The 22,188-nt window shown below is 42.4% G+C and overlaps 1 protein-coding gene and 1 long non-coding RNA gene across 5 annotated transcripts; both read right to left on the bottom strand.

The window, feature by feature from the left end:
- Positions 1–546: 546 nt before the first annotated feature.
- LOC116434987 (epidermal retinol dehydrogenase 2) lies at positions 547–22,138 on the bottom strand. 2 transcript variants are annotated; one of them, XM_031994017.2, is made up of 8 exons: positions 22,014–22,138; positions 13,968–14,468; positions 6,630–6,754; positions 5,613–5,723; positions 2,317–2,478; positions 2,125–2,207; positions 1,913–2,029; positions 547–1,566 (listed from the first exon to the last, which is right to left on the bottom strand). In XM_031994017.2, the coding sequence occupies exons 2-8, from the start codon at positions 14,194–14,196 to the stop codon at positions 1,371–1,373; spliced, it is 1,023 nt and encodes a 340-aa protein (XP_031849877.1). In that variant the 5' UTR covers positions 14,197–14,468; positions 22,014–22,138; the 3' UTR covers positions 547–1,370. The 2 variants fall into 2 exon arrangements, with proteins under 2 accessions (XP_031849877.1, XP_031849876.1); XM_031994016.2 differs by lacking the exon at positions 22,014–22,138 and adding an exon at positions 21,722–22,004.
- On the bottom strand, positions 6,765–13,957 carry LOC143174490 (uncharacterized). Of its 3 annotated transcripts, none has more exons than XR_012998497.1 (3): positions 11,085–13,957; positions 10,640–10,991; positions 6,765–8,451 (listed from the first exon to the last, which is right to left on the bottom strand). It is a non-coding gene; the product is annotated as an uncharacterized LOC143174490 (long non-coding RNA). The 3 variants fall into 3 exon arrangements; XR_012998496.1 differs by lacking the exon at positions 6,765–8,451 and adding an exon at positions 8,462–10,514; XR_012998495.1 differs by lacking the exon at positions 6,765–8,451 and adding an exon at positions 8,462–10,436.
- Positions 22,139–22,188: the final 50 nt, after the last annotated feature.

The raw sequence follows: 22,188 nt of genomic DNA, 5'->3' as shown, positions 1-22,188 counted from the left end.
TTCTTTTTATAGGAGATAACACAAAGGTGTAGTCATTATCTTGATACAGTTAGAGCCCCTCCCCCTCTCGAATTAACCGTTTCTTCGTTCAGATAACACTCAAATTCCGTTTTCTCCTTTTATCGAATTTAATGTAAACCAGGGATCAACCGGTTCAACGGAAAGGTATACGTAAATGTATTTTTAATACGATCAGAATGATGATTGCCTTCCATCCATGAATGACGTCGCTTGTGCAACATCGTGATCCGTGTGTGGCTCCATTATCGCCGCATTTCGTTGACACAGTAACCAAACGGGATAAAAAAGAGTCTCGCAGCCGTGTACATTCTCCGGAGAGTAGAACGACCGTTCCGATGACATAATCGCGAAACTAGCCTTTTCTGATCGCGCGTACGCATTCTGTTCCGTTTATTATTAACCTTCCCATTAACAACTTTCTAAAAATATCCGAGTCATCCGCGTTTCGCGAAATACGTTAGCCCCCGAAATCGCCGCGTCTCGCCTCTAAGAGAGAAATCCCGGTGGTTAAACAGAAACGCCGGGTAAATATTCTAGGAAATTTATTTCTCGTTTTGACAAATTGGTCGCCTGGCGACTACATTCGGCGGACTCGAATCCGCGTGACTGATCGCACGTGTCCCATCCGCGAGCTGCCGGTTAGAAATTACAAATAGGAAAGTCCTTAAGCCTATCCTTACAATCTAGAACAACGAACGTTTAATGTATCACACATTGGCGCCGATTATTGGTAAAAAGAAGTGGTAGATACCCGTGCCGTTCGGACAAACGTTCCGCGAGTCTGTGCCGCGGGTGGCTCTCTCCGTCACTCTCGCTCTCTCCTCCTCTTACAAAATTAAATAACGTCAATACGAGCGAATTCTGTTCAACGTCGAACAAAACACGTGTTCGAACGGACGCGTCCGAAACTTTCACTCTCCTAGAACGTCCCCGTCGACGTCTTTTTTTCTCCGGCGCGGCTTGAAAGCAAAGAAATCGTTCTTAAAGGTTTCGATCCTCTCCTTCGCAAGATACTCCGCCGGATCATCGCCGATCGGCCGCGTCGCGAACGTTGCGAAAGAATAATCGGGTCTACGTTTCACGCCGGAACGGAGGCAGCTTGTCGCCCGACAATTTCTTTTTTTGCGTAACAATCGGCTCGCACGGAACGAGCTCGATAAAACCCTAACGTGTACGTGCGTGACGAGTTTTGCAATGTGCTACGGAATTACATGAGCGTTATCAACGGTATCGTGATTCGACGGTGTTGTACCCGTTCTCGTTGTTTCATTGTCCAATAGAGGTGCTGAACTAATGGATCCGATTTCGAAACGTTCTTGGACACGGATTAGTCAACGGAAAATAACGAACTACGGCTTCCTCTCCGTGCTGGAGACGCGTCTCGTTAGCTGCTCCATGTTCGCGCCGTTCTGGTGTTTCGTTATCACGTCGGCGACGATCTCCTCCTTCGGCTTGGGCGCGGCCTTCTTCGGCGTGTTGTAGACGCTCAGCGTGCTGGTGACTACCCCTCGGATGAACATTCCCGCGCAGGCCCATGGGAAGGCCCTGCAATATACGAACATTCGAGGATCAGTGCTCGATTGTCTTCATCGGTAGAATCGGGAGGTATTATTCGAATAAGAGGAATAATGATAAATTTTATAGGGTTATCTTGGAATAGATGGCCATCTTTTCATTGAAACGCATTTAAATGGAAACTGAAAGAAATGGAACACCAGATTTGACTCCCAAATAAACATGAATTACTTTCTTACGAAATAATCAACAGGATTTGTAATTGCAAATGAGAAGGTTGCAGCAATTCTTTATGCGAGATAATTGAACTAGCCACCCGAAATTACCCCAAACAATAAAATGATGAATCTTTTAAAAGTAAGGTAATAAATGTTACCATTTACAGACGAGCATGAAGTAAAGGTAACCAGGTACAACGGCGATCTTCTCGTTGCACCTCATGGCGGACACGACACGGTCAGCCACTTCATTGGGACTAAGTCTTGGTACAAACCTGAGAAGGGAACCGAAACATGAATAACCGTGAACGTTAATAAACACGAGCTTGCGTTATATATTCGATTCATAGTAAAATGAACGTATTCATACCTAGGCGAAATATCCTCGAACATGCCGGTACTGCGAATGAAGAACGGACATATGACGGTGGTGTTGATTTTATATCCGTCAGCCTAGAATGCATACGAAGCAATTTAATGAAATAGTTAAATAGAAAATGTTAGACAGAAAATTGCAGTATTTGATTAAATTGGTGTAAAATGTCAGAGAATTTATAGGTACCGCGAGTTCCATGTGGAGAGCCTCCTCGAAACCGACTGCCGCGAATTTCGAGGTGCAGTAGTCCACCAATGTCGGCACTCCCACGTGACCGGCCAAGCTGGCTATGCTCACGATGTGGCCCTTGTTTTCCTCCATCATAGAGGGTAGGAACGCCTTCGTTGTCTGAAAAGTGAAAAGAATCGAAATACAAAACCCCGAACGAACGGTACGTTTAAATTAATCGTATAAAGTAAAGAACACCTCGTCGGAGATTTGTCAGTCTCGATTCGAGTTTCTATTTTATTCCCCGCTGTTCCTTGATCATATTAACATCCGCTTAATAAGTATTAACGAAGGGTGATTCAATTTTGCAGCAGCCTCATCAATTCGGTTTAATAGACTCTATTCACCGAGGGTAATGGAAGAGAGATCACTTTAAACATTTTGCTGGCCCGTAAGAATGAACAGTGACTTTTACCGGTCAGACATTCCTGTGCAAGTAAAAGGTAATTGCGCTGAAGGTTCGGCGAGAGGGAGGGAGACGGAGGGCGTGTAACAAGCATAAACACGACGAACCCCGGGATCTCCGAGATCATAAAACTCGCCATTTCGTGGCTCGGTATGGACTTTGGAAAGCGGTTGGCAAGATCTTACCGAAGTGACCCTGACATCGGATGCAGCGAGAGGTCCACACGGTTGACGATCCCCTTAACGCACCAATTAACCCACTTCTCAACTAGCTTCTTCTAGTTCTCACTTTTGAAAGTAAAACCGTGGTCCGCACGCGACAGCCGCTCGGGCAAAGTTTAACCGACAGCGACAACACTGAGTTCGCGCCTGTCGGGATCGCTTCTCGTTGTTTGCTCAAGATACTGCCAAGGGGATTAACCGTTTCTTAACCGTTCGCGTGAATGTCACTTCATCGCCGGAGAAAACGCGTCGGACATGAAAACTGGCACCGAGTTGTTCAAGTAAAATCGCGACGGTCATCTCGAAGACAATTAGTTACGTGATAGATCGATCGAATGAACGAACTGTTGACGCGAGAACGATCGGAACCGCTGAAGGTGTAATTACAGGGTTCGCAAAGGTCTCGAGTGATCGCCGGTTTTCGAACGGGCGGCAACCGGCAGACCTTGTCCCTCTTAACGGGTTCTTTCCTTCTGATTTTCTTTTTGCGTTCGTTATTGGCATTAAGTCGGATATCTCAATTATCATTAAACCGATGCCGCGACGTGATGTAACGCGGCACGATAAATCGGTATTCCCGGCCGAGCCGCGCGGTATAATTTTCTTTCTTCGTGCTCTGAATCCGCGGCATCGCGTCGCGTCGCGTCGCGTCGCTAGCTCGGGCATTGCTATTGCTATCGATGATGCTCCTCAGCATCGTGCGCGCGAACTTTCACTCTGCATCCCGTTAGAATCCGTTCGCGTGCCACGATTTTCCGCGGTATTATCCGGGGAACCGGAGGCTGTTCCCCCGAGTAACTCGAAAACCATGAAAATACCAGGTCTTGGCCCCTTTCAGAGACGCCATTTTCCACGATGCACTGTACGGGATTCCTTTCCCATCAACTTTCATTTTAACCATCGTTCTCTCTACCTTTCTCTACGCAAGACGAACAGTTTATAGGTATTAAGGGAAAAAAGCTGACCTGGATAATTGTTCGAATTAACTGTAAATTTTGATTCTCCTGATCAATGTAAATACTTCGTTTTTATGGTCTGCAGCGGGCGTTCTCTCTCTAACGTTTCGAATGCCTGTTCATCACCAGAAGGTTGGCACTTCACTGAAGAAACGACTCTCGGCGAAATCATAAAGTTCGATATTTAATATTAAGCTTGGCGTAAAGCGACGATAGACGGAATATTCAAGTAAAATAGCTTTGTTCCTCAATCTATGCGTGACTTCTTGATAAATTAGTTTTCGAAAATGTCTCCGCGTCTGATCGGAGAATTTTGGAGATTTCCAGTGAATAACTTTCGACTGCAAAGGGTTAAGTATCGAATGAAATTAATTTCACTGGAATGGAAGCGTCAACGATCCGTTGACGCGCATCTTCTCAGCGATTGTCGACGAAGAGATTACAGAAAATAGGTGAAGGGTTAAGAAACTTTCAGCCGGCTTTCCGTCGCGTTCTATTATTGCGCGAAAGCACGAGCCAAGTTGAAGTGGGCATTTCGTATCGAGGAACTACGTTTGGCAAGCGTGTGGCCTCTCGTGGGTGTCGCAATCACGAGACACGAGTGTACTGCAACTGCACGGCCCACTGGCTGTATCTATCCGACCGGTTTTCCTACCTGACCCACAGCAACAGTCCTAAACAGAGGGTACGCGAGTACTGGAATGCCTCTCACTCCTCGTCTTTCAAATTCAAATACCAAACACTGCGTGTAGACTCACGGTTTCCCATAATCGCGGTTCTGGCCTCAATTCTAAATATTAGCTTCGCTCAATTCCAGATAATCTAAATATTCATTCTTAATACTAATAACATTCCAAATATTGTTATTAAAATGTCATTCTTAAGATGTTTAAATAGAATATTCAGCGAATGATCGAATAAAAACTTCAACGATTCATCGCGTGAAACAAAGGAAACAAAAAAATTCATTGACAAGTTGACATAGCAAACTTAATTGTAATTACAGGAACAAAAAAGCTATTCTACGCCAGTTCTAATGCATACCTATGCGAAAATCAAGTCTCAGTAATTTTATCCGGCGTTCACGCGAATCGTGGACGGATCGTACACGATTTCAATATGTCACAACTCAGTTCAAGTTTACTCAAGGTCCACATTCCTGTAGTCTCGATTAATACTGATGAATAACCATGGTTCAGCTGTATTATAGATCATAAACAAGCAAAACGAACCGTCCTGAGTATGCAGGAAACTGGAATACAGATTTTTCTGTCTCGGAGCAGTGGAAAACAAGGAAAACCGTTGATTGGAAAGGCTTTCACGCGTGCGTCGCAGCCGTAGTATTCTCACCGCGCATTGAAATCACCGCGATTACGTTCCTCCACGCGAGTGGGCCTTTTGTCGGAAATTTGCGTTCCTCTATTTCTCATCGTTTCTTGACATTATAATTCGATTGTTAACGTTATATTATCAAATTTTTCGATTGAAACGTCGACACTAATGTTCTGGGAGAAATCGATAAGCTTCCGTCACTACCCCTTTTGAATTTCAAATGATCGGCAACCCACGTTAAAAGCTTAAACGAAGTTCAATTCACGATTCAAGCAGAAATTGTGCAAATGTGCGACGCTCCCGGCGCGAAACGAATGTAGAGAGAAGTCGCGAACGTACCCAGAAGTGGCTCATCACGTTGACATCCATCGTGCGGATAATGAGCTTGTCAGGCGTGTCCATAAATTTCATCCCGCTGACCACGCCGGCGTTGTTTATCAATATTGTCACCTAGAAAGATCGATAAGCCAGATATCATTAACTATTCCTGGTAGCAACGCGAATACTTTCGCTGCCTGCTCTTTCGAACGAAAGATAAGATACAAGGTGGCTAAGATTCGTACCAACGAGAACCCACGCGCAAATCTTTTTCATTGGAAAATTCAAGTTTTCTTCTGATCGAACACCTGATTGCAAACTTTTCGGTAGTTGTGTATTTATCGGCTACATGTGTAACTTTGTGACGTAACGCACGATTTCATAATTTTGTCTATACGAGCTGTGCGGGCAGCTCGGCGCAAGGTAAATAGGTATGTCCCACGCTGAAACCCGTCGAATACCTGAACATTAACCATCCCCTCCGGTAAAAAATTGCGATTTACGCAAGCGATCGTTATCACGTATACAGTAATGCAATTAAAGCGTAGCAAATACACTCAGAGAGAAATCAGACATTTTGAACCGCGTCACGAATGTTAGCGTGCTGCGTGCTCGATGGTTTTCGGCGTTTTTGGTGCGGTGCCTTAAAAATCTAGAGAGTCTATGCGAACGCGATGTTAACGAAGCGCGTCAATCGCTACAATTAGAATTGATACTCTTTTATACAATTAATTAGACATTCCCTATAAACGATTCTACACGGACTAGTTTCGAATACAAACATTTGACACACGCTTGCCGTTTTAATTCACGTAATCTTCTAACCAATTCATTTTAATTTACATAATCTTCTAATCCCATCTCACTATCAGTGATGCCAACATAACGCATAGTTAAATACAGTTAACAACAGAAAAATGCTACTCGGACGTTATGATTCTGAGATCACACTGATAGCCTTCTAAAATCATTGTAATTTCACGTTAACCCGCATATTTAGCGCATGCTCAGGCATGTCGGGAATTATATAATTCTCACCTTTCCCACTTCCGCTTTGACCACCGCGGCCTTCTTGTAAACATCCTCACGATCGCATAGATCGCAGACGTAGCCGTAACAGGTTCCACCTGCGGCTTGCACCAGTTTAACAGTCTCTTCCATGCCTGAAAAAGAAAGCAGCTCGATGAGGATCAGTGAAATACAGATCGATGAACTTTCAAGGCAGTTCGGTCACCAAGACACCCGCGAGTCTTTTAATCTAAAACGCGAGAAGGTCGACGGACTAAACTGCGCCCGTGTTATCCTCGCGCGAGATCCGATCTCTCGTTGCATCGGAACGATCGAACACAGGATTAGACGCACATTTCATTTTCCCTGTCATGCTTCGCCGGTTCAGGTATTCGAGCAGATAATACAATTTTCATTCACCGCCGATTCTCTTCGATGTCCAGCCATCGCTGCTTTTAGAACTCGTTTCGTATTCCAGCGTAATATGCAAATCAAGTGACCAGAATAGACTCTATATTTCACGGATTTACGAAATTAATGAAAGTCGCAGCGTAGCGACGGCTCGAAGAGTTCGAAAATGAATGAGCAAGTGTAGCAACCAGTGAAAATCTATTTCTTCCGCTGACTGGGAACTGGACCGTTGTGCTGTGTAATTATATTGAACAGAGTATGACGTTTAACGTTATGACTTGCGATATATAGGCACCTATCTACTTCCGTTCTAGTTAAAATATCATAAAAATATTTCTAAATTGATGTTAGAATGTTCTGAATACGGATAAACACTTTAAAAAGAAGTTCAGTAATGTTTGAACTACGACAGTGGCATTTAGCTTTTTCGCATATGACTCGCATCGACGCTTATAAACGATCCATGTGTTTACAAACATATTTGTCAACTTGTCACTATAACTTGCTCATTATTGCATTCATCTTTTTTTCCTACTCTTGAATAATGCAACGCACAGCTGTTATACGATCCTCTAGCAACATTTAAAACGTGCCGACGTCAGCCTCAGTAACACTGAACATCTATAGAATTTTTAAACGAAATTAACCGTCCTGTAGAATTAGAAACTAAAGGAAACGTTGTTCTGCCGCGACATTTCAAGTGAAACAGAAAGCTTCGTTAACTCAAGCACCGGTCATCTTAAACTAATTACCATATACGTCGCAGAATTTCCTTTTCAAACGGGTTATATATACAAGTGTGAACAAAATATATTATAAAAATGTATTATTCTATCATTTCACTTTGAAATCTAAACATCGTTTAACACCAGAACTGCCGAGCACTTAAACTGACATGTTAAGACATCTTTATAAAACGTCTAAGCGTGCATTTATTAAGATTTCAATCACATTTGAGTTTAGTCATCAATCAGTTTCTGGAATCATTTCCCGAAGTAGCGACTGCACCTTTTCAGCAGTTGTAAAAGAAGAAATCAGGAATGGGTCATTTTGATCCATCCAGTGGTTCCAGTGGTAAAACTGTAGAATCAAGACAGGATTACCGCACCTCACCGGGAACGGCGACGAAGTATTCTGGTTTGCACAATACCGCCCCGAGAAAATGGATGGAACGCGACCGCCGCGGCGGGCTGGGAAACAGGATATATTCCGCGTTTTCGCAATTACATCTTTCATATTCTACATGAGCGCACGTACCACTTGGCCAAGGAGCGAGACAGCCGCCACTCGTCCCGGCAACGACTTTCTACGTAAAAGTGTACGGCCGCGAAAAGCTGCCTGCCGGATGATCGGTGCCCGGTTGTTCGTTCGTCGGTGCCGAGATATCGAATTGTCCGGTGAAATGTCACGAACGAATGCCAGCTAAATTGCCTCGACCTCTCTAGACCGGGTACGAGCAACGAGAAAGAGGATATTAATCGACGGCAACAGGTGGACTGACGAACGACCTGGAATTCGCTCGCTCCTTGCCTCTTTACGGGCGCCTCTTTGTGTCAGAGTAGCGCTCGTAAAATGTTGGAACATTATTATTACCGCTATTCTCATAAATGGCGCGCCGAACGATTGTTTACTTTATACAGGTAATTCCATTACCGTGAAAAACGCGTATATTTCGAATGGACGAGTTAGTTTCAACGCGCAGCGCCTGCGTAAATAATATTAATGTGCATCACTCGTGCGTATAGATATCGTGAAGCAATAACGAACGATACGAGAAAATACTTTTCTAACATTCACCGCGAGTACAGTAGGTCAACCGGCGAAACGATGGGTGAGAGTTGATTGCGAGCGAAGGCAATACTCATCGAAGTCCTCGCGGAGGTTACGAAGATTTTGATAATAAAATAATTCCCGTGAATACGTGCGCATTCCCCGTATTCGTACTCGTACGTTAATGAGAAAACATCACGTATGTTAATGTCGCCGATTGAAGTTTGTTGATTTAGAAGGAATTTAACATTTTCCTTCTCCCGTGTAATCCACGAGAGATGGTGGTGTACGCTCGCACCGCGGGATTGCGTTAATGAAAAGTATATAGGGTTTCGACAGGTTTTAAAAGATATAAAATAAACCGGTGGTTCGGTTACATTAAGGATTCAATGTCGCAAGTGTGTCACGGACTGCACAAAATTGGACGCAATTAAAGTATTTCATCGGTGTCACTCTTGCAGCAGAAGGACTGCCGAACTCTGTTTTATCAGAGAAAGGTGGATTAACCGACGGAAAGGCATCGGGGCAAGCGTGTGTGCGTGTTACGCACCACCGAAACCATCACTTGCGATGGCTTGCACGGCTCGCGTGAAATTTCGTTTTTTCACTACCACCAACCAGTTTACCGGGTCGATCGAGCAGATCTACTTGCGGTGTCCTTGAATGTCCACGCCACTTCGCGGCTTGCCTCGTGGCGGTTGCTAAACGCGAACTTCAAGTGAAATTCTCTGTCCGTTTTTTCCCATCTTCAGGCTACCCTGTCCCTTAAGACACCGGTTCCTAATATTTTTTACACTCGCGTGCTGTTTGGTAACGCGTTCCTTGAAATTCTTAGTCGTGATATTAATAGAATCTATGTAATAAAGAGATAGAGCAAAATCAGATCAAAAGCAATGGAATAATAAGCTGAACGACCCAGTATATTTATACTAAAAAATAGTTCAATTCCGTAGGGTAGGGTGAATAATAACACTCAGTTTCTGTAAATGTATTTCTTGTCTTAAATTGTCACCAGCTTGAGGATTGAAAGGTACGGTATTCGAATTTCTATGTCACATTTCGAAATCATTCAATTGCTTTGGTCTATAGTTTAAGAATTATACATTTCTAATAGACTAGAATGAAGTAGAATCTAAATGGAACGTTAAGGTTCGTTCGATTCTTGCGATACGCGTTCCGATGGTAAATCTAAAAGTGACTTGAGTCCCAGTTACAAGGTAGTCACGGGATGAACACGAAGATCGTCCCCCGGGGACTCTTACTATTCCGTTTCGTTTTCGGTGACACGTGTCCCGCTTGCAAACAATAAAAGTATACTAATCCAATTGTCGGCGGTGCAGCCGCGCGATCACTATTCCGCCCATGAGTCCGGGCCCGCGATTGCCAGCGCTTAAAATTCATTACGCGACTAAGCTTCCTTTGCCCGTGAACCCGAAACGTCTTCCCTCTAACAGCAATTAATCTCCGATGATCCTTATCGGCTTTATTCCGTCCGTTTCGTTGCTCAACGCAACATCACCTTGTCGGCGTAATGTTTTACCTTGACCGCGCAAAATACGCGGGAAAACTAACACCGCCATCATGGCGGACGCGTAATCAACGTTGCCTATACCCTCCCAGTTATATCCTCCGATTTTCGTCGATCGTATAATTTTTCTGTAAAGATATCAATCACGGACAAATTCCCTTGTTTTGTACGCTATATCTTCCAGAGTTGATTTTGTTTAAAAGAGTCTGTTTTCAATGAGAATAAGATATCTATGAATGCAAATTGTCTCGTTATGTTTTCAAAGAAACAAGCAGACAAAAGTAAACGAGCTTCGAGGAGATTATTTTTAAATAATTAACAGTAAACATACCTCTTCTTATTGATACTTAGGTTCTTAGTCTTCCTCCATTTTCGAAGTTTGCTTTTAAGTTCTCTTCCCCTCCTCTGCTTTGAAAAGGTGTTAAACATCTAATTTCCCGGTTTGCATGATTTCAAAGTACCGAGAAAATGATTCACAAGGCAATATCCGCGGAAACGCCTCGAAACCTTGATAAAAACACGGTTCAAGTCGGTTCGGCTTGGAGGTCGATCGTCAAAAGTATTTTTTCTCGATATTCAAGGTCAGGAGCATGGCCATTCCGATGAAAGGTCGACAGGGGACATATCGAGAGGCCGCCCACGAGCGTTCAACTCCTCTCGAGGTATTAGTATGCGATGCAAATCTACATCAAATAGAGGAACTATTTATACGTAGACACTTTAGACGCTACATACCACCGTCCTCGATTGATGGGAGTTAAAAAAGGTGTACTTACAGAGTGTGCTTAAATTATTAGTCCGTACTCTACAAACACGTTTAGCGACTCTACCGCGAAAGCAGTATGGCGGCGTCGCGATACGGGGTCGGGGATCACTCGAGTACTTTGTAAACAAACGAAAACGGAAGTTATGTACCGGACTATTACTTCACAATTCGCGACTGGACGAAGATTAAGCTTCTTTGAGGATCGAGTGCAACGCTTGGCGGTAATTTGTCGATGATAATAAACCGCCGGCGGGGTCGTTACATAAAACAGAAAACCCACTAACACGATAACTACACTAATCCGTTTAAGGCGAAGTTCGACTAACCAGCCCGAAGCCACCGACCAACCCGTCGTTGTTACTTTTGTCGAATCGGTTGCGAAACTGTCCGATTCGATCAGCAGCCAGCAACGCGACTGAATCTTTTCCATTTCCGCAGACGGGGTGGTGTTGATCTGGTTCACCGTTTGGATCGAATCAATTAGTCGAGTTTTTGCTTGTGTAATCAGTTATAGTCAGTTAATCGAAAATCTGTGAGTCAATCAAGCGTTTTTTTTTCTCATCGCGCATAATGCACAATTAGCTCAAACACAATAGAAAAAAGATTTAATAGGATTTTTATTGCGAAACGTGAATTGTTCTTCGGTAACTCGATCGAAGTAAAATCTCAGTTTCTTGGTCATGGAAAATTCGAAAGAAACCGATCGATCCGCGGTCGTTGATACGAAGGACAATCATTCCGTGTGTCCACTCATCAAGTGAAACGCTACGATGATAATCATCCGATTTTCATGGTCGTCAAGAACGTGTTTCGACTTCCAGCGCATTCGAATCGATCCTTGAATCTCTTCGCGACAGAAGGTCTGTTTATTGTTAAGTTTCCTCCGCTTACAAATTATAAATTCTCTAATTTTAACCATATAAAGCAAATAAAAAACCGAGAAAATGTTCAAATATATAATTCAACATGAGAGGAGAGTAAACTCGTCTTTTTCGGTTATCAGTTTAAGAAAATGAATTCTTCTAATGTTCAATAGCAAAAATATAGGATCCTCAACGCTAGATTTACGAAACCCGTCAATCTGACGGACATTGAATTTCTTAAACATTAAAAATTTAGTTCCATTTAGGAGGACTTTGATTGGTGCAATTACGCGAATATACATTATAATTCTCCGTTCTCGAAACTCTAATTCCTGCGACCTGTATGAACAAACAGGAGCGATAGAATAAAATGTAGAGTAAACGTCCGTAAATCTAGTGTTACAGTTTCTGGAGTCGTGCTCTCTTCCTTTCGATCGAAATGGAAATCGAAACCCGGTTCGTTTCTGTCCCGTGCATTCCGGAGAAAAGGAGAGAAGGCCGGTTCGTCAAGCGACCGCGATACACTGAACAATTTCCCTTCAAAGAGGCAAACACACCGATCGATTCGCGTAATCGTTTCCTGCTTGAACCGTGCTCGCCACGGATTACGTAATTAATAATCCAACGAGGAGACAACCAGCGCTACAGCCATGGACGTCAATCGGATTTAAGTACGGTCCAAACTAGGCTGTAGCGTGCTGGCATTATAGACGAGTGATTCGCGGTTGTTTGAATATTCTATAATTATCTCGTTCCGTTCTTGGAACGCAACCAACGCGAGGTTCTGACGGCGGTTCCGATGACAAACATCACGTGGCAATGTAGCGAGGGTTCGCAATTATCGCGGAACCGACGAGCAAAATTCTGTTCCGCTAATGTTCCTTCAATGTTTCTTAGCTCAACAAGATTGCTATCCACGTTTAATAATGATCCAACGCGCCGCGACCAGCTACGCATTAAATCAGTTCCAACTATCAGCTGCCGAGCTTATCTCGCTAACATAGAAATCGTATACGCCACAAAGAATCTATCAACTTGCATTGCTAACCTGTTGCCTCATTTCTTTCTTTGTTCTGTATCTAAGTATACCCTTGCGGACGAAGATTCTTCGAAACATACACAGCCTTCAACACATGAAGCTAAATTGCTAACATATCAATTGTTACATATCAACTGCTTAATTAATAGAAAAAAAGGTACGTTCTGATCTCTTGCTGTTCAACCAATAATATCATTTTTCCGCGAGTTAGTCTTCCAAATACGAACGTTCCATCTTACCGACATCCGTCCGCAAAGTGTTAATTGCAGTGCTTACGATATTTCATCGTATCTCACGTATAATCAGATTCCCTCGAATTTTTTCCCGATCTCGAATCATGTCTAAAGATTAACTACAACAAGAACTTATTTTGGATCTGATTCGCTGCTCCCAAACATTCTTATTTCGCAACTGCCCCAGCTTACAACCAATTATCATTGACACATTCTCTCTGAACAGTAATGTTTTCACTAAACTAAGGGTCATTCAGCCGCGCCAATGCTAAAGAATTAAGCGCAAATTAAGACCTCCATCGCGGCTCGGCGTTATTAAACAGTTAACCCCTCGAGGACGAATGTCGTCGCATTAGCAACATCAAACTTTGATATCCAACTCGCAAAGTTACAAGAACGTCATTTAATTATTCAAATAACAACAGACCAAGTTTGTCTAGTATTTAACACTAAAATCACCGGAGAGGTCACAATGACCCATGTCTGATTTCTTCTTTTTGCAATTATTAAAAGGATAACAGATATTTCTCTGAGAATTTATTAAAGAAATTGATTTAGCAATACGCAAACTGAATTATAAATCAATTACAGCTTTAATAAGTGCATTCTTGATGATTCTATAGAGGATTTTCAAAAACCCAATTTAACTGCTCGGTAGTTTCAGTGTTCAGAGTTAGACATATAATTTAGTTATTTAATTTCTTTCAAAAATCTTCGTCCGCGAAAGGGTTCAGTCAAGAAAGGACAACAGTTCTTACCTGCTTTGTTTACGTCCCAGATGACCACGATGGCGCCCAGATTAGCGAGCCTGAGGGCGATTAGGCTGCCCAGACCGCCCCCGCCGCCGGTCACAAGGGCTATCTCGCCGGCGATGCTCTTCATCTTGTATTTCGCGGGGATGAGCATCTTCACGAGGCTCTCGATGATCGAGAACACCGTGAGGATCAAGAAACCGATCACATCCCCCACGGAACGTAGAAACGACATGGTATCCAGCTTTTTGTCTAATTGGTCACTTCCACTGGAACCTCGGCGCGCTCAGCCTCCTCCTCCCGTTTCTCTTCGACGATCACTCACAGGCCCGTCAAACGGTCACAATATTTTCATAGCTCACCACCAGACCACAGGGTGTCGACCAAGATTCCCGGTCGCTGAGGGCTAGTTCCTGCGGGGCCGGGCCAGGCTAGAAACCGGAAACCGCGGCGAAAGCGTGGACACCTCCGGTTGGCACGGTTTTTCGGCGTTGAGGCTCGGCTCACCTGGAAAGCGAGCGGTTCTCGTTTAATTGGCTGTTATCCTAGACACATCATTACGGGGATTATGAGAACGTAGAGGTCGGAATGCGGAGGTCCCGGTGAAACGCAGAGGTTACTTGAAATTACGCGCGTCTGTGCTGGGCAACGAATGGAATGTAAAGATTCACGTGAAGCCGACGTTCGATGTGTTAATTTCTGATGTTCGATCGTCTCGACAGTGTAATTAATGATTATTGGTACACTGGTATTCATTAGTACGAGATATTAGATTATTAGTACTTATAAGTTGTAGTTAATAAACTTCTTTCTATTTTTGCCGTATGCTTCTTTTACTTGAGAAGTTAATTTCAACAAATTCAGTGTATCTCGGATAAGAATATTTGAAAACACGGTGGAGAGGTCGTGAACACTTTCTGAATTTATTCGTGGAATTGTGCAACCCTTATCTCGTCGCACGATTAAATACAGTGATAACGGTCGAACAAATAATGTCGTAGCGAACGAACAAGAGCGAATTGCGATGTCGTATCGTTCCTTAAACGGAGATAATGGCGACACAATCGGGAACGGGATCTCAGATATTATCACGTATCCGCGAATTCATAGAATCGCTAATCTTGTTAGTTGCTCGCGTGGCTGGCTCCAGTTGGTATAGAAACTAGTGTACGCTTTCTCCGAATTTCGAATCACTTTCAACTCACGGTAAAAAGAGGACGCCCACAAAGTCGAGCGAGGACCCGGCATGTTCTTAAAAAGCAATACCATAGAAAGGGACAACGATGTTCTTCACCACTTAAGTGTCATATCCATCCGTGTAATTGTATTTAATTTTATCAATATTAATAACGAACAAGTAATAAAACGAATAAAATAAACAAGAAATTCTAGTTTCAAGAAAAATCCTTTGAAGATATTGCAACATTTTCCCTAACAATTGACGCTGTACCACTATTACTTCCTGCCACAATTTCTTTCACATGTACAAATATTTTCTTGACGTTTAAGTAGGTTACGTTGTTGGACACTTTACTCGAACGTATGTCTATTTGTTCAATGTTCACTCGGTCGGTAAAATTTTCTAGAATTCCGAGCGAGGATGACGAGTAAAGGGGGAGCAAGACAGAGAGAGGGGAAAAAAGAACCATTAACATATATATCGTAACGCCGCAATTTTCCCGGCCTGCCGGCGTAACGCGTTGCGAACGAACCACGAATATCTTATCGGCCTGGCAATTCGCTTTCTAATGAGACGCGAAATTCACTTTCAATTTTCAGCTGAGAATTCCGCGCGGAGCCGTGCAATTTCCCGTTCTGCATTCGGCTCGTCCGCCATTGTCAGCGCGGCGAGATCCTTGAGAACCGCTGATGGACTAACGTTCGAGCCGCGATATTATCATTCCCATTCTACACACTTGTTATTTGATCTTTGTCGCGTAATCTTTCAAACAATCACGGTAACGCTGCCACACGAAAAACAAATACAAAAATAATCTCCTTAATGACAAGGTTTTATCAGTGTTGTTCTCTAAAAACAGCAGCACGATTGCGTTCCCTGAAAAATAATGAAAACACCGAACAGAAGAAGAAAAAGATGAAGGATGAACCGAGGATAGTGATAAGTCGTATCTCTGGCCGGCCTGTTCGAGAAGTCAATCACTGTCGTAATTAATTATCGACAGGGGGAGCGTTCGTTCTCGTCGTATGTCGAAATGAAGATTCATTGAACCAAGTTTAATAATATACGGTGTCCCCGATTAAAACAAACGTTTCGTAAACCATGAAATAATATGTGGCGTCGATAAACAATTCCTATAAATATTTTTCTCCGAGTATCTAATACGAATGGGATCAAGTTCAAGATTCGAGAAAGTGAGTCAATTTCAATTATCAGCTGAGTTTCACGAAGATTTCTTTTTCATTCGAAACACTATCGTCGACGTTTATTCGGAGTAAACGTGAATTCCCTGGTGAATAATTCGCGATAAAATAGATCTAATCGACAAAGCTATTAAAGAGGTCAACAGATTATTTTTTTGTTAACATAAAATTCGATTGAAAAAAAAATGCCATCGTTAAACTCTAGAAAACATTATCGATGTTCATATACATATCGGTGTCCTCGATTGAATAAAAAATGCCATCTTTAAACTGTAGAAGAAATTATTTCTCTTTTTCAAAAACACTCGCGATGTGTTAACAACAATTACAGCATAGTTAGAGCGTACTATGAACCTTCGTCCTACCTCGACAGGTCAGGTATTGCTTTTTGCGTAATAAAATGCGAAATCATAATATCAATGAGTTTACGTTGTGACTCACCCTCAGCATTCGACTGTAGTTCAATGTAGTAAAATTATAAATTTCAATATTCAGCGCTAAACTCTGTGTAATGTAATAATACATAAAACATTCGAATAAAATACACCTGTCCCGTAATTCACGTACGATCTCTGCTTGTGTCACGCGCAAAAAAATGACACCGATATTTCATTCCGAGGCGATGAATATTTATAGCGACCAGATATTTGAATTTCCAAAATTAACATTTATTTTATTGCTGAAAGAGACCACCGGATCATATGGAAAATAACGTGACACGGCGAGCAGTGCTCTCGAACGTGAGCGGACGAGCACGTGCGACATGAAAATTGCTACGGAGAATTGTCGCCGGTAATTGCCCATGACTCTGGGCGCAACCATCTAGATTCACAATGACTGATATTAATTACGGACCGTTCGATCCCCGCGCTTCCCCGTGTACGCATCGTTCTCGACCTCTTAATGACAATGTTTGCTTTTCCCTTTCGTTGACGAAACACGTCTACCGTCGTACGAATTTTTCACGGTTCGCGTGAATCTCTACTCGTACTTAACACTAAAATTACCAGGCGAGTCGAAATCACTCATTCCTGATGTCTTCTTTTTACAATTATTAAACACATGACAGATGTTTCTTTGAGAAATTATTAAAGAAATCGATTTTGCAGTGCGCGAACTGAATTGTGAATGAACGAAAGTCTCGATAGATACATTCTTGGAGTTTCTATGGAGGAATTTCAAAAAGTCGATTTAACTGCTCGGTAGTCTTAGTGTTATCACTGGGCTTACGGATATTTATTGTATGCCTGATTCTACTGCTTTTAGGAAGATTTATGTTCGTTCAGTCGGATTTTGGAAGTTCGATGTTTGAAGACAGATAATTGAGACACATATCGATGTAATTGCATCAATTAAGGTTAACGTATACATTTATCAAATAGTGTTTATAAAGTTGAATATGCGTCAAATTGTTAATGTTATCGATATCCTATTCGTATTAATATTATTGAATCATACAGTAATACACCTTTTTACTTGAAATTTTCGTCTGTTCCTTTTCGTCAACAGAAAGCTACAATGACTATGCAATCTTAGTCAGTTTCGCGTGGAACTTGTTTAATTCGTAGCTGAGATTGATAATACTAAATCATACAATTAATTCACTGTTTAACTTTTCATTGTTGTTCAGCTGTCTATAGCAACGAACAACCTTTCTACAAGAGTATCCATTAAATTCTAATTGTTTCCGTATATTTCGTTAAAGTCACTCATTGCCGATCACTTGTTATCGCGTCCCCTCCCAACGTCACCTATCTCAGACGGACGTAATCTTACATTTCGCGTAAAATCGAAGTGGCATTAATTTTATACTCGTGATTACTTAAAATGAAAGTGATATACTGGAGAAATCGGTGGTTCTTGTTATTTACGTTTCTGTGCGTTTCGAAAGGATATCTCGCGTTGTATAAAATATATCAACCGCCGCGAATGTTATCGTAACAAATGAACAGTTACGAGAAAAAATGCGAGAATATCGGTATATAATGCGCAGCGCACAACCGACGAAGTGTTTCTTCAATGCAGACTCTACCCGGCAGCCTATGGCAAAATTAATTGACTTTCACTGTGTCTCGATGAAGTCAGTTCTAACTTACTAGCTCGCGGCGTCCTTGGCGGATCGGTCTTCTCGATCGCCGAGAAGTTCTAGTTGTCCGCATGTAAATCTGTAATCCGGTTGCAGTGCGAATCAGGTTTTAAACCCTTTATCTTGTAAATTTCTTCCTGAATAGACTCGCCAGAGTTATTTTGGTCTAAAACGTTACTCGACAAAGGAAAGTATCTGATATTTTTGTTCAATTTCTAAGAACAGAATAATATTAATGCTCATTAAACTCTGGCGTTGTTTGGATGTTTTTACTTGATGTTACAATAGCGCTTGTAATTTCGAAGAGGCGAAAATTCTAAGGAATTTTCACAATGTACGTATTAGTGTTTGAGCAAGTTAAGTGCTTGAAAAAGACAAGGCTCTTCATTTGAATAGTAAAACAAGGAGATATCGGTTGACAATGAGTCTAACCAACGTTCATAATTCTCAATTTCCCGTCCCGTGTTTTCAGAGTTATAGGTAAATCCATGATACACGGGAGGGTCACTCGTGTTCACATTAATAACACGCGTTATAGATGTCATTGTTAATAACTACTCGTTGATCCTTGGCTTCAACCTTCGCGTGCTTCAATTGTTCCGTGAAAAATGGCGTAGCGAAGTTAGCGAACGTAAAATTGCGTTTTCTTTGAATGAAATTCGTACCGTAGCCGATTTCTATCGAATACCTGCTCGTGTGATTAATCAAGCTGATTATTACATGACTTCCTGCACAGTGAAATTATTAGGAGTACTCTACTATATCATTCCTGTTAGGAATTTCGTAATGAGATATTATCGAATCGTCGACAAGACTACAGAAGCATGTAGAAATCATTGAAATTAAATACATGCGTGAGAAAATATTTACACGAGACTATGGTTCACGTTTCACTTAACACTAAAACTACCGGACGGGTCAGAATGACCCATTCCTGATGTATTCTTTCTGCAATCATTAGAAAAACAACAAATGTTCCGCTGAGAAACTGTGAAAGATTCAGCAATGCGCGAATTGAATTATAAGTCAATTAAAGTCTCGATAGAGGACAAAGAAATTTTAGTGTTAGTAGTTTTAGTGTTAAGAAAACGACATCTTATGCATTAATCTCGTATGTAAACATCGGGAAAACTGAGAACACGCAGTCGCGGCAACTATACTCGATTAATCTGAGAATTGCAATGCCTTCGACGTCGTTAAAGAGATCTAATTGTGAAACTAATTAATTCCAACGATTTTCTTGCGTTTTACCGGTAATGGCCGATTACAGAATCATAGCTATTAATTGACATTTAATATTTCCAGCGCCAGCCAACGTCATCAATAATTGTCGCCATATGTTCCTGTTTCTCCTTCTGCTTCTAGCTGCCACTCGTCAAAACACTTTGTAATTTGTAAACGCGCAAACATGTTTGCCACCCGACATGGCGAAAATTGAACGGTAAGAACGAGTTTTCGGTTGCCGGCGAGGCGAAGAATAATAAATCCCCGTCGATTTCGCGTGGAACACTTTCTCGTGGATCGATCGGAGGGAAGTTCGGTATGAAAGACCGGGGCCACTTTCTGAACTGTTTAGAACGCTTGAACGAACCCGACGTATTGCGGGGGAGTGACTGTTTGTAAATGTCAATGAAAAATAATTTTCTTTACACACGTACGTACACTGATGTTTTGGAAACGTTGTAAAGGAAGTCTGGTGTAGAAATTTGAGAAACTAATGAGGTTATGGTGGTTTAATCTAGTCAGAGCTTAAAGCGCATGAAACTTTTTTCAACATGGCGCCATTTTTTGATACGAGTGAATGTGCATTCTTTAACTTCGGATATGATTTATAGCCGTTTTCACGTTTATCGCGAAACTGTTTAAAATATTGAAGATTGTATGGATACACTTGCAACTTTTTCAAGAAATATTTGTTTAAGCTCCGTCTTTTTATGCGACGATTGTATTAATGGCAAAGGCAAAGCAATAAACATTTGTCCCGCCGTTGCACTCTAAACATACTCGAAAAATAGGCGTATTTTCCGAGGTTTCGACCGGTTATGCCCCCTTAATACGCGAATTTAATTTACGACTGCTGTGGGTCTTCCTCTGCCGCGTTGCCTCGACGAGATCTTCCGGTGACGTTTCGTCCACGGATAATTTGTTGGATACCGCGGAAGGAAAAGTACCGTTCAAGCGAAAACTCGAAAATGTCAGACTACAATATGAAACTCGGATAAACTAAAAAATAATTATCTTCGGGGGTGTTCGCCTCGATCACGTGTTACAATAATTTTCTGCAAAATTGATCTTTCGATCGACGAAAAACGCGTGGCGAAGGTGCGGTGAATTGAACGATTGCAAAACGAGAAATCTCGAGGGAGATATATCCTGAGTTCTAGCATGAAAGGGCATTTTAACCTGCAGTAGAAAGAAACGTCTTTCTCGGGAAGCAACGTCATGAATATTTAATAAATGTTACGGAATCCGATCAACTATGAATTGCATTTTACAAAGCATCTCGGAGAATGATAATATCATTTAAAAAGAAGCTATTGAGTATTCAAAGAGGAGCCTCCTTGTTATGCCCGAGTTCCCTCTTTCGCTGCGAAATCGTGTCGTCGAGAATGTATCATGATATTTAAAGGCAACTTGGCGAGGGAAATAGTCAAGACCGACGAGAATATCGCGAGGAGAAAACTACTATTTGACGGTAACCAAAGAATCTAGAAAAAGACCACTATCTGTGACACGTGAAAGTGCCTCCACTTGAAATCGACTTCAAAAAAGGCATTCCGTTAAATTTAATACCGCCTATTACGAAGGTATCGTTCAACAAAAACCGACAAATACTCCGAAGCAATCCAATTTACGATTAACGCGCGGCTTTACGCGGAAAACACTGGTCAGCGTTGCGCAGCGCGACAGGAAAGGAAACTAGGCAGAAGTTTACCGAATACCACCGAGGAAAAGTTACCATTTCACAAACATTCACGTGCACGATAACGGGGAGTTCAACTGTCTTGCGTAACCCAGGTAAAACTCCCTTAAACTCCAATTAAAGCGAGGCGAACGAGTAAAACTCGACAGTATCCTACGAGAAAAAAGCTATCATTAAGAACTCGTTGTCCCAAAGAATCCACATTCGACGGAGGAAAAGTACCGCGAGTAACAGGAGTCGCTTCTGGATTCTTTTAAAATCCGCTTGGACGCTGCGAAACGGACAGCGATGGTTGTGTATAGCGGAACGTCGGTCGAGAACCAGCGAAAGATGAAAAAACTGGTCGAAAAAAGGGAGAAAGGTTCTTACTAGTGGCCGGTTGACGTTCACGGAGCAAGGTCAGCCGCAATCTGGGTCCAAAATTCCGTGAGAACTGGGCGAAAAGAAGCTGGTGCAGTCCTGTAGTGTAAGTACCGCGAATGTGTGTGCACCTATGCGAAAATCGTCCGCGGAACGATGCTAACTCGTCTCACCGGCGCTACGGTCGTCGGTATACTGAATGAAACGGCTGCTCCGGTACGCCTTTACCCTCTCGACGATCACCGTACGACAGACCGCGCGCATCAACCAAGAAATACGGGCGAACAGCATTAATACGTACGCGGTAATCGCACGTGCATCGATCTCGAACCACCCGTCCCGGTCCGGTTCTCCTTCGATTTTTCGACCTTCTCCCGCGTCACCTTTCCGCCATCTTTGATCCCCGGCGGTTTTTGTCCGCAACATAAATCACCAATTCATCAACCACAAACTTTTGAGCTTGAACCTGGAATCGT

Source organism: Nomia melanderi, chromosome 4 (assembly GCF_051020985.1).
Source record: "Nomia melanderi isolate GNS246 chromosome 4, iyNomMela1, whole genome shotgun sequence".
Classification (NCBI taxonomy): domain Eukaryota; kingdom Metazoa; phylum Arthropoda; class Insecta; order Hymenoptera; family Halictidae; genus Nomia; species Nomia melanderi.
Note: the sequence above shows the minus strand (reverse complement) of the source record. Positions and strands in the feature narration are given on the sequence as shown.

Bases quoted from the DNA above. Each gene is read 5' to 3' on its own strand.
- LOC116434987 (XM_031994017.2), bottom strand. From the start codon at position 14,196: ATGTCGTTTCTACGTTCCGTGGGGGATGTGATCGGTTTCTTGATCCTC. The intron at 6,755-13,967 runs GTAAGAACTGTT...TTTCTTTTTCAG, and splicing joins CTGGGACGTAAACAAAGCAG to GCATGGAAGAGACTGTTAAA. The intron at 2,479-5,612 runs GTACGTTCGCGA...TTCACTTTTCAG, and splicing joins ACGTGATGAGCCACTTCTGG to ACAACGAAGGCGTTCCTACC.